General features: G+C 35.9%; 1 protein-coding gene across 1 annotated transcript; it reads left to right on the top strand.

Moving 5' to 3' along the window:
* Positions 1-2256: 2256 nt before the first annotated feature.
* LOC108257523 (uncharacterized) lies at positions 2257-12187 on the top strand. The gene is made up of 5 exons (XM_017455382.3): positions 2257-2361; positions 5245-5396; positions 7503-7557; positions 8340-8391; positions 9966-12187. Exons 1-5 carry the CDS (start codon positions 2344-2346, stop codon positions 10607-10609), a joined length of 921 nt encoding a protein of 306 aa, XP_017310871.1. The 5' UTR covers positions 2257-2343; the 3' UTR covers positions 10610-12187.
* The last annotated feature ends 103 nt before the right edge of the window (positions 12188-12290 follow it).

The following is a 12290-nucleotide window of genomic DNA, read 5'->3' as shown; positions in this document are numbered from 1 at the left end:
ACACAAATGGTAAATGGTCTGTACTTATATAACACTTTTTTAATCTTAGAGGTTCCAAAGCTCTTTACTCTGTGTCTCATTCACCCATTCATACACACACCAATGGTAGCAGAGCTGCCATGCAAGGCGCTAACTTGCCATCGGCTAAATCCCCACAGCCCCGCTACAAAATCTAGTGGAAAGTCTTCCCAGAAGAATGCAGCTAATTATTACAGTAAAGTGCGATTACATCTGCAATGGGATGTTCAACAAGTGCATATGGGTGTGATGGTCAGGTGTCCACATAATTTTGGCCATAAGTGTACAGTGCATCCGCAAAGTATTCACAGCGCTTCGCTTTTTCTACATTTTGTTATGTTACAGCCTTATTCCAAGACAGATTAATTGGACAATGGCAGCTCAGTGGTTAAGGTGTTGGATTACTGTTCTGAAGGTTGTGAGTTCAAACCCCTGCACCACCAAACTGCCACTGTTGGGCCCTTGAGCAAGGCCCTCAACTGCTCAGATGTATAAATGAAATAAAAATGTAAGTTGCTCTGGATAAGAGTGTCTGCCAAATTTATGTAAATCAAAATTCTACAAACAATACCCCATAATGACAACGTGAAAGAAGTTCCTTTGCAAATTTCTTAAAAAACAAAAAAAGCACTAAACACCACAGTTTTGACCTCACTCCCTTATTAATAACTCATTTTAAATAGTGTGGACACACAATACTTTCCTTGTGGAAATTCATTTGCTTAATTTGTCCGGATGTTTACAATTAGTAATTAATTTAGATTAAGGAATGTAGACAAGATTTCACTCTACCCATCCTTTCAAACAGATCCAATATGCTGCAGTCATAATTACCTCAACTCAGAATTCCTACTCTGGAACTCGGGGTGGTCTCCTCAACTCCGAGCTCCTCCATGTTCCACGATTGATGTGACTGCTCACAGCATAAACAGTAAACAAAGTAGCACTTCTTAGCTTCAAATGAGTTGTGCTGTATATGCAAGTATTTGCTTTAGATCAATCAACAGATATATTTGCATGTTAAATCTATAACACTGATTTTTTAACATTGATTTTTTTAGTCATTGATTTTGATGAGGAAAATGTACATCACATGGGTTATATATTCATACTGCTATATCTTCAGATACCTGGTACATAGGTTTCATGTTTGAAAAATACAATTCTAAATACTATATAATAGTATAAAAATGCTATTTTTTTATTCATTGATTTTGATGAGGAAAATGTACATCACATGGGTTTTATATTCATACTGCTGTATCTTCAGATACCCGTCCATGATCACATGGGTTATATATTCATACTGCTATATTTTCAGATACCTCTCCATGATCACATGGGTTATACATCCATACTGCTATATTTTCAGATACCTGTCCATGATCACATGGGTTATATATTCATACTGCTATATCTTCAGATACCTGTCCATGATCACATGGGTTATACATCCATACTGCTATATTTTCAGATACCTGTCCATGATCACATGGGTTATACATCCGTGCTGTTATATTTTCAGATACCTGTCCATGATCACATGGGTTTTATATTCATACTGCTGTATCTTCAGATACCTGTCCATGATCACATAGGTTTCATATTTGAAAAATACTATTCTTATGAAATGCTTGTTTTACTTAAATAAGCTCATTCTTACTGACATGTTTGGTGACCTGTAATTTTTTTTGTAAGGGGGTGTCTTCGCCACACCTCCAGAAAAGCCCATTTTACGTCACAGTACTGAAACCCCTGGAATTTAGTGAATGCCGCTGAAATGGTCTATTAAAGGTGGCGTGTAACAACATGGTATATGTGTCTGATCCACTAGATGGTGTCATGATTTCATTTAAACTATGATCTCATAATGACTGGTTTAATGATATCCAGAAAGAACCTTGGCATGCACGAGAAACAAAGGAAATGAAATGAATTAATGTATTCATTATTATTTTGTATTGTTTATTTTCATGTTTACCATTTCAGTGTTAGTCATGAATAGATTAATATGATGAGTTGATGAGTTGAAGCAGGTATGTTAGGAGCAGGAAATATATGTGTAGTTCATGAATAGTTGGGTTATTCCCATAACTGTGAAACACTGTTTTAAGTCAAAGTGAAGAGAAACTGTAAAACATTTTTCTAACACCTGTCTCGATCAATATCGAATCAAGTGATGGTATCTCTGAAGGGTTACACAACAAACAGGTAGGAGTGGCGAGGTATGACTGACTCTGCAGTCTGGGAACAGTAAGTATGCAGCAAAAACATTGACAGACGAGTCACGCAGGGTGGTGGCAGTGACAGGCGAAGCTAATCCTGATGTCACTGAGGCTACAGGTAAGACACAATTGTAGTATATTGTTTTAAACAGGGCAAAATGATCTGTGCAGTTCAGTGTTGTATGTTGACATTCAGTAGTATGTACATCAAGCCTAACCAAGAAATGTTAAATGTGTAAGACATGCCCTGGGAGCTATCTTTTGGTAGGTTACAGTGGAAACAGCTTAATATAATTTGTGATAAATGGCCGTTTCTGTTAACTAACACACGTGTATCCTAATACACAACTATCGTATATGAATGCTTCTCAAATGTGAAAGTTGAGTGAGTAGTCCAAACAGAGGCACATTGAAATTGGCTTTCTTATTGCAATTATTACTGCTTGTTGTTTTCTGTGAACACACCTGATGTACGTCTTTCCCTTTGTGTTGACATAAATCAGAGGCGTGACTTGGAATGTGAGAGGGTTACCTTCCTGTTAAAAAAAACTGGTTTAAATCCTATTTTACTGACCGTCCTCAGTTTATTTCTATGGGTGGTTACAGGTCTGACATTAACTCTGTACTCACTGGTGTTCCTCAGGGATCAGTTTTAGGCCCTTTACTTTTCAATATTTATTCATCTCCAATTGGGCATCTGCTGCGATCGCTCGGCCTCCATTATCACTTTTATGCTGACAATACCCAAATCTACGCTCGTAGATGCTTATAGGTTCCTGTCATCAAATTCTCAAAGTCTCTGTTTGTTCATGGCTCTGTTTTGAAAACTCAAAGTAATATGAGGAACCTTGGAATCATTTTTGCTACCAGTCTTACATTTGATTCTTTTGTTCAGAGAACTGTTAAAGCATCCTTTTTTCACCTCAGAAATATAGTGAGACTGTTCCCTGTGCTAAACTTCTCTGTAGCTGAAAAACTGATTAACTCATTCGTTGTCTCTCAGATAGTTTATTGTAACGCCCTTTTAACCGGAGTTTCTAAATCCACACTCAATAAGCTTTAATATGTACAAAACTCTGCCGCCAGGATCCTGACTGGGACCAGGAAATGGTCCTTGCACTGGCTCCCGTTCAGGTTCCGCGTCGATTTAAAAATTATGATCCTGACATACAAAGCATTAAATGGCTTGGCGCCTCATTATTTATCTGCATTGTTAATCCCTTACACCTCAAATCGCAGACTGCTCTCCTCACTAATCTCGCTAATTTGTTGACTGTTCCACAAACCTGCTTAAAAATCTATGGCTGACAGGGCTTTTTCTGTCTATGCTCCTTCCCTTTGGAACTCTCTTCCTCTTGAACTTAGGGAAGCTCAGACCTATGACATTTGTAAAGCCCAACTCAAGACATACTTTTTTAAACTAGCATTTGCTTGCTGATTACTTTTATTAATTAATTTTTTTCTATGCACTGCTTATTTTGTGCACAGCGCTTTGAGAAGCTGCTTTTAAAGGCACTCTATAAAATAAACTGTATTATTATTATTATTATTATTTGTAATACTATGGATGCTAAAAATAACATCTCTTTATACATAATTTTTTAAAATAAAAATCACTTTATACGAATGTTCCCTGAACTGATATTTTATTTAATACATTAGTTAACATGAACAAACCATGAAAAGAAAGTGGAAAGTCAAGTCGAGTCAAGTAGGGTTTTTCCTCATTCCTTTCATCACACACAGTTGTAATATTAGGGAAAATGAAACATGAGGCAACATGAAATATCCAACACAAGGAGTAAGTACCACAGTGACAGTACAATAAATACAGATGACAGACTCTACAATAGACTCCAAACTATACAATGGACAATATTGTCAACAAACTATAAAGTAAACATTCAACACAACATAAAAACAAAACTCTAAACTAATGTCCATCAAAACTATTTCCATAATGACCCATATGAACCATATTAACATGCTTGCAGTTACTATGTGGCAAAATTCAGAGCTGAGGCTGAAGCAAGATCCAGTCTTCACACCTGGAAACCAGGTGACATTTAGGAACATGCTGTTTATTTATTTCTTTATTTATTTTCTAATTTGTGTAGACTTAGTTTTACCTCTAAAAGTACATTTTCTTAACGTTCATGTTAACTAATGCAGTAAATCATGTTAGTTAAGGAAACCTTACTGTAAAACATTACCATACTGTAAGTGAGTCAGTAAGTATGAACTGCACCAGCACATGATGTGTATAGAAATTAACACTATTAAATTCAAGCGGTCGCAAATCCCAGTACAATTCACCATTCATAGAAATCACTGAGTAATATGCACAGTAGTGGCTTGGCAGTTAAGGCTCTGGGTTACTGATCAGAAGGTTGGGGGTTCAAGCCCCAGCACTGCCAAGCTGCCACTGTTTGGCCCTTGAGCAAGGCCCTTAACCCTCTCTGCTCCAGGGCACTGTATCATGGGAGACCCTGTGCTCTGACCCCAGCCTCCTAACCTGCTGGGGTATGTGAAGAAAATAATTTCACTGTACATATGTATATGTGACCAATAAAGTCTCATCATTACATGAAGATAAAGCCACACTTTTCAACCGAACTAGCATTACTGTTCACATATTGTTCAAATATACAGTGTACTTATGGACATATTCTCTTCAGTGTTTGACTGCTTTTGTTTTTGTTATAGTTTTTTTCATACCTAGCCTGTTTCTAACATGAAATTGCTTAACAGAACAGTAAATATTCTGTATCCTATTATCCAGTATCTAGCAACTTTCTATCTGCATGGAGTTCTAGCTTACTTTATTCTTCTTTTCCATCCAAAGATCTTTACTAGATCCTCATATTACTGTAGATCCTATTTATGCGCTTTCTATTGGTTCCCTTAGAACAGTTTTCATGTGTGCTATATAGTTTTTAACAGCGTGACCTTCAGCTCTGATTTCTTTGACTGACTGTAAAATGTATTTTGATTTTGTTAGTACGTAGTCATATCAGGAGCTGCATGGAGTGCTATGGCTGCAGACTTGGGTTGGATGTCAGGCCACACTTCCTCCTTAGACATAACCATTATCTCCATCTTCTTCCTTGTTGTCTACATCACACTCTACACGCTCTGCACCACCTGTTATAGGTAATGTTTCCCTCACTGCAGTTATACCAATTTATGGTAGCCTATAACACTGAGCAATTTGTGTGAAAGTTGGCTTATGACAAAAATTTACATTTTTTTATACCAAGGGTTTGTAAGACTGTGATGGAAATGTCAATTTTATTCATATGTTTTACAAGTAACCCCCCCCCCCCCAAAAAAAAAATAAAATAATAATAATAATAATTTAACGGAAGCTAATTAGAAAAAAAGCTTTGCCCAATAAATTTAAAATAATTTTGCTTGCATTTCCTCATTTGTAGGTCGCTTTGGATAAAACGTCTGCTAAATGAATAAATGGAAATGTGAAAAGCGATAAGCTCTGAATTACTCATAATTCATTCTTTTGCTAATTCTTTCATTCAGTTACATTCCGTTTTAAAAAATCATAAGAGGAGGAACTTTTAATCCAAAGCAGTAAGTGTTTTAAAGCTACGGCGTGGATTATTTAAAATTTGGATTTACATGCACTGACAGTAACAAGGCCAAATCCCTCCCCACATCTGTGGAAGGTTTTCAGCAATTTCTATTGAAAGCATGAAGCCAGTTTTCCTACAAAGACATTTGCAAGCAAAACATTGGAAACCAGGCACCAAAACCAGTTGAATGTTTCAAGGTGAGTCTGCGAAGCTTAATACAGAAACTGTAAAGAGTAAAAATGTTTTCAACAAGCAAAAGTTTGAAATTTGAAATCTCAGATTATCATTGTACGTAAGGCAAATAATTTAGCTTGAAAGGGTTCAGCTGACATAAAAAGGTGGGACGCCCTTGTTTATAGTAATAATTGTGTAATAATGATTAGTGAGTAGAGCTTTCGAACCCTGAAAAAACCCCAGATCTGCTTCCAAAGTAAGGAAAAGAAGTGTAATACAGAAATGGCCTACACTTATGTATACTTTATGAGTTGTAGGTTATGTGCTTGCAACTTATGTGAAGGGTTGTTCAAACTTTTCTCAGAATGAGCCAGATTAGACCTCATCAAAATACCAGAGGGCCAATCATATATCTATACAGTGCCCTCCACTAATATTGGCAATATGAGCAAAGAAGGCTGTGAAAAATTGTCGTTATCTTTTGATCTTTTGTTGAGAATAATCCAAAAAATACTCTGCTCTCATGGATATCAAACAATTGCAAACACTATATATATATATATATATATATATATATATATATATATATATATATATATATATATATATATATATATATATATAAAGCCAACAAGTTCCATGGGGTGTACTTATTTATTTCACATGACTATATATATAGTTCCCAGGTGGTAAATCCAATGTCTGTGACTAAAATTATATCACAGAAGTATACAATGTTTTAAAATTAAATAAAAATAGCTAATCTTTTATTTACTTTATTTTCCATGAATGGTTATATTTTATATTTATAGTTTATTTGTATTTTCAGTTTTATGTAATGTTTTTTTTTCATCTGTCCCAAGTTGTATTTTCCTTCCTGTTAGGCTTTTCTGCCCAGTCCTGTTAAGAAATGAATCAAACGTACTGTATACTGGCATCAATTTGCAATTTTTTGAGTGACTTGCTAAGCTGTCCTAAGTCATAACACTCCTCTTCATTTTTTTTTTAACATGACAGCATATTTAAGTAATGAACTTTCCACCCTGTTAGGCAAAATTACACAGGAAATTGAATTCATTTTTATAATTTTTCAATATGTAATAAGATGTAGCCATTCAAAGTGAACTATTTTACCACAATCTACTGCAATGACTAATTCTTGGGTGCACTATAGATAATCGTGCCTCCATATTTACATTCTGTTAGTCCTGCGCTTCCTATAAGGGTGAAATATTCTCATAATATTCTTCCTACATCACTATTTTATTTTGAAGTATAGAATATATGTATGTATTTAAAGTACATGGTATAAGTTCAGGTTAAATGCTTGCACTGTAAAAGCTTGTAATATGACGTTTAAGTTAATTAGCGAACAGTTAAACAGCAGCTTTATTTGTCAAGAATGTAAGCGTTTTAGTTCCAGACACTCTTTAAACATTGCATTTTGTTAGTACAATTGCTGAAACTGTCTGTTTTAATTACACATCAATTCTAGCGGGACTCCAGAGTGTCCAGAGGAGAAAGAATTACCCTCATCTCTCTCACTGAGTGTAAGTGAACAATTAAATACTGTAGATCCTGTGTTTATATAATGGAGAACATATCTTCATGATAAGGCCTACATAGAAAATGCTACACCTATGGGATATCTATAATAAAGCTAACATTAAAGACTCCATTAAAAGTAGGCAAGTAAGGCCTTTTTTGATACTATTTATGGACAAAAGTATGTGGACACCTGACCATGACGCCCATATATGGTTCTTCCTCAAACTGTTGCTTCACTGGAACTAAGAGGCCCAAACCTGTTCCAGCATGATGATGCACCTGTGCACAAAGCGAGCTCCATGAAGACATGATGTGTTAAGATTGAAGTGGAACAACTTGAGTGTCCTGCACAGAGTCCTGACCTCACTAATCAGTAATGTTCTCAGTAATGCTCTTGTAGCTGAATGAACACAAATCCCCACAGCCACGCTCCAAAATCTAGTGGAAAGCCTTCCCAGTAGAGTGGAGCTTATTATAACAGTAAAGGTGGAATAATTCTAAAATTAGATGTTCAATAAAGCCATATGGGTGTTATGGTCAGATGTCCAGTGTACTTTATTTGTAATAACAGGAAGTAACCAGAATGCATATAATCTAGTAAATTGCTAAGCATCACAATTATGTACAGGAAATGTCTGAGTCACTGCTTCATAAATTTCCTCAAGCAGTGTGTGGCATATTGCATAATGCAGGAAATTCAAATTGTCCATATTACACTGTCCATATTACAACTGATTAGAAGATAAGGCTAAAGACATAAACATGTCTGTTCATCTTTGTGCAGGTGAATCTAGAAGATCAGTGGAGCACACACAGAACTATGAACAATGTGGATGGTTTGTTTTTCTGGTTTTTATCTATTTTTATATGTGATATGCTCTATATTAAAGATACACTGATCAATGTTGTTCTTACTAATAATGTGGAAATATCTGGTGAAAATTAAATTAAATGAAATTAAATATAATGAAATATAATGTGAGCAAAGCTAATGAAAAGACAAAGAAAGTGGAGTTTCCATTTAGTCTCCTTGGTTGTGTTTACATCCTTCCTGTCAGTCATGTTTAACACATACATCTATCTTGACTTCTCAGAAATGCAAACATGGGGGAGTTCTGTGCTAAAACTGCTCCAGTCATACAGGAGATCCAATGTCATATGGAACTTGCCTGCTTTATCCACATATTCATTCATTCATCATTCATTCAATTTAGGATGGCCAATTCACCTACTGGCATGTTTTTGGGAGGTGGGAGGAAACTTGTGAACCCAGAAGAAACCCAAAAGTTGATCAACAGAATTAGAAACATTAGAAGTTTACATTTAATGTTAATTAACCAGTTTAAAGGCATTTTAAAACCATTCTTATATTCTTATGTATTTTTTTTTTGATGATAGATAAAATTGTCATATCTTAGATAAAAGATGAGAGTGAAGCATTAAATCAGTCATTAGAACCTAAATTCTACTCCTTAAACTGATAGAGATGCAAATGGTCGTTTTTTAATGGTGGAGTAAAAGATTTTTTTCTCCCCCCAAATTTCTGTCCATTAATCAATGAACTTTGTAAAGCAATAATAACCAACTTAATTTAATGGGAAGTATTGATGAATTGAAACAAGGGCAGGTGATGTGATTAGAGTTTTGTTGAATTAGTTAGAAAATGACATAAAAGCAAAGTATTAACAATGCATGAATGTCACAGCCATGGTTACTATGTTGTTTAATATGATGACATTGCATGATATTTTCTTATCAATATTCTTCTTGTAGTTCTAAGCTCTATGGCACACAGCAATATACTACAGGTTTCTGCTGGGCCAATATACTGGGTTTCTGCTAGAAACATTTCCTATGATCTTTTCTAGCTTTCAGAAATCACCTCAATCTCTGATATATGATAACAAAATAATATGCAAACTGATATATTAGCAGTGTTTATGGCAAATTACTTACATTATTTGCCTGTTTACTATCACTTTAAAAGTGGCATTTTTTATTTTGTCTATGCAAATTAGTACAACCAAAAAACATGTATTAAATTTGTGGAAACAAATTTTTCAGTTGAGTAAAAATATACAATTCATATTCAAATGTTATACAAAACAAAGCCTTTTGTTTCCCCCATCTCAAATGTTTTGAAACATGTTGCAGCCATCAAATTCAAAATTTGTTTACATTTATTTACATTTTACACAGCATCCCAACTTTTTTGGAATTGGGTTTATATATCCACGTATTTGCATAGCTGATGCCAGCAGATTTAAATAGAGCCTATTAAGGTTTTTGATTCAGGCATTCCTTGTAAATGGAACCGTTTACATTCATGTTATATTATTAACTGTTTATTTGATGCAACGTGATGCTCATTAATGGAGATCTTACTAAACAAGGCCCTCTTCCTTTACAGCTAAATCGGACAGTTATTTTAGCCAGCAAATGACACCTAGGATTCCAGATACGCCTACATTCTCTGTCAAATCCACAGGTTCATTTTCTGCAAGACTTCCTTCTCTTCCACCAATTCCACCAGTTTTCTATTTGACCACACTCCAGGTGGAACCGCCAATGGTGTCTTCTTCAGGACAGCAACCTAGAACAGTCAAAACTGTGTGGGACGGCGCCACACCTCCACCTGAAGATCAGCCAAATATGAACAGTGGGTCTACTGAGACAGTCAGTGAGGGGTATCCCTATGCCTTTATAGATAATGTAAGAGTCAGTGGACCTTCATCACCCTCCGCCTTTGATGATGCTTATGAGGACCAATGGGAGCGCGAGAGCCCCTACTACAGTGTGAAGGAATGGACAGAGCATGCTACTACTTATGACCTAACCTCTGTGACAGACAGCCAAAAGCCAGAGGAGTTGAAATTTAATTTCCCGCCTCTCCCAGGTGTCCCGGATGACCAGGTGTTAATAAACACAGACAGAACTGCCATCTATGCAGTAGTGAACAGGAAGAACAAAAGCATCAAAGAAGCCCCTGTTGTACAAGACATGATGGTGTTGGATGAGGACGAGGCACCGCCCATTCCAGAAAAAAATATTTGACTACCAAATAGAAATTAGAGGTAATATATGTTAATGTATGTATATTTGCAATAAATAAATACTTTTCACTTCTCAGAAATAATTTGAGATTACATTACATTACTGTGTCAAAATGTTTTACTGCTTATGCAGTTTTGAATGAGTGCATTAGAAAACACAAAACAAATTTATTATTTTATCTTCTTACTCTTTGCCTATGTAGAGACAACAGTGGGATGAATAAAAGTAACGCACATTAAACAATTACATTTATAAGCCCTAGAGGTATCCAAGAAGGAAAACACCTTTAGCAGTAATAACTGCAACCAAATGCTCCTGATAACTAGAGATCAGTCTGTCACTTACTTCTAGGACTAGGACTTACTCCTGTGTTTTGGATCATTGTCTTGCTGCATAATCCGGTTGTGCTTGAGTGTCAATTTACGGCTTGAAGACCGGACATTCTCCTTTAGGATTTTCTGGTAGAGAGCAGAATTCATGTTTCCCTCAATTACAGCAAGTTGCCCAGACCCTGAAGCAGCGTCACATCCCCACACCATCACACTTCCACCACCATGCTTGACCATAGGTATGAAGTTCTTTTTGTGGAATTCTATGTTTGGTTTACGCCAGATGTAACGGGACCCCTGTCTTCCAAACAGTTCCACTTTCGTCTCATCAGTCCACAGAACATTCTCCCAAAAGGTTTGAGGATCATCAAAGTGGGTTTTGGCAAAATTCCATTTGGAGATAATGTCTCTCACTCTGGTTCTTTGGAGTCCCAGAGCTTTTGAAATAGCTTTGTAACCCTTCCCAGACTGATGTATTTCAATCACCTACTTCCTCATCATTTCTGGGATTTCTTTCAACTTTGGCATCGTGTGTTACAGGGTAAAACCTTTTAACCAACTTCATGCTGTTGAAAAAGTTCGATTAAAGTGTTGATTTGATTGAACAGGGTTTGCAGTAATCAGACCTGGTTGTGTCTAGTCCAGCTGAACCCTATTATGAATGCAGTTTCATAGATTTGCGGAATTAATAACTACGGGGGGCAAATACATTTTCACACAGGCCCAGTTAATATTGGTTAACTTTTTTTTGCTTCAATATATAACATTATCATTTAAAAAGTGTATTTTGTGTTTACTCAGGTCGCAGGTCGCCATTGTTTTATCTTAGATTTTGTTTTAATTTCTGAAACAATTTAGTATGAGATATACACAAAAACAGAAGGAATCAGGATGTGCGTAATACTTTGTCACAGCACTGTAGCAACTAGCTAGAATAAAGAAATAAAGAAATAAAGTACTATGCTCCTAAAGAGGTGGTAAACATATATATTGTTCTGAATGCCTTTTAATGATAGCGTGTATTATGTATGCCCTGCCCCTTTCTCCAAATGGCCCATTTTTCCTGTTGTGGCCCTCTGAGCATGACAGCAAGGTCTTTGAATGTGTAGTGTGTCCCATGCTTCGTTTTAGGGCTCATAAGTACGTTCTATAAACCTTTATGTGCCCTTTGGTGAAATCTTCATCAATCCTGACTGTTTTCTAACCCAAAACCTCTTGCAATTATTAATGAGGAGCAATCACAGTGGATACAGTGAAAAGAGCATCATGCAGCTAAATAAATGAAGAGAAAGATAATCAATTTTGTCTTAAATGTTTTGTTCATTTAGCATCGATGGATTCACCAATGACCC

This window comes from Ictalurus punctatus, chromosome 25 (genome assembly GCF_001660625.3).
Source record: "Ictalurus punctatus breed USDA103 chromosome 25, Coco_2.0, whole genome shotgun sequence".
In the NCBI taxonomy this organism is placed as follows: Eukaryota; Metazoa; Chordata; class Actinopteri; order Siluriformes; family Ictaluridae; genus Ictalurus; species Ictalurus punctatus.
Note: the sequence above shows the minus strand (reverse complement) of the source record. Positions and strands in the feature narration are given on the sequence as shown.

Coding starts and splice junctions, on each gene's coding strand:
- LOC108257523 (XM_017455382.3), top strand. Junction 5,397..7,502: donor CTCTGCACCACCTGTTATAG/GTAATGTTTCCC, acceptor CATCAATTCTAG/CGGGACTCCAGAGTGTCCAG. Junction 8,392..9,965: donor AACTATGAACAATGTGGATG/GTTTGTTTTTCT, acceptor CTTCCTTTACAG/CTAAATCGGACAGTTATTTT.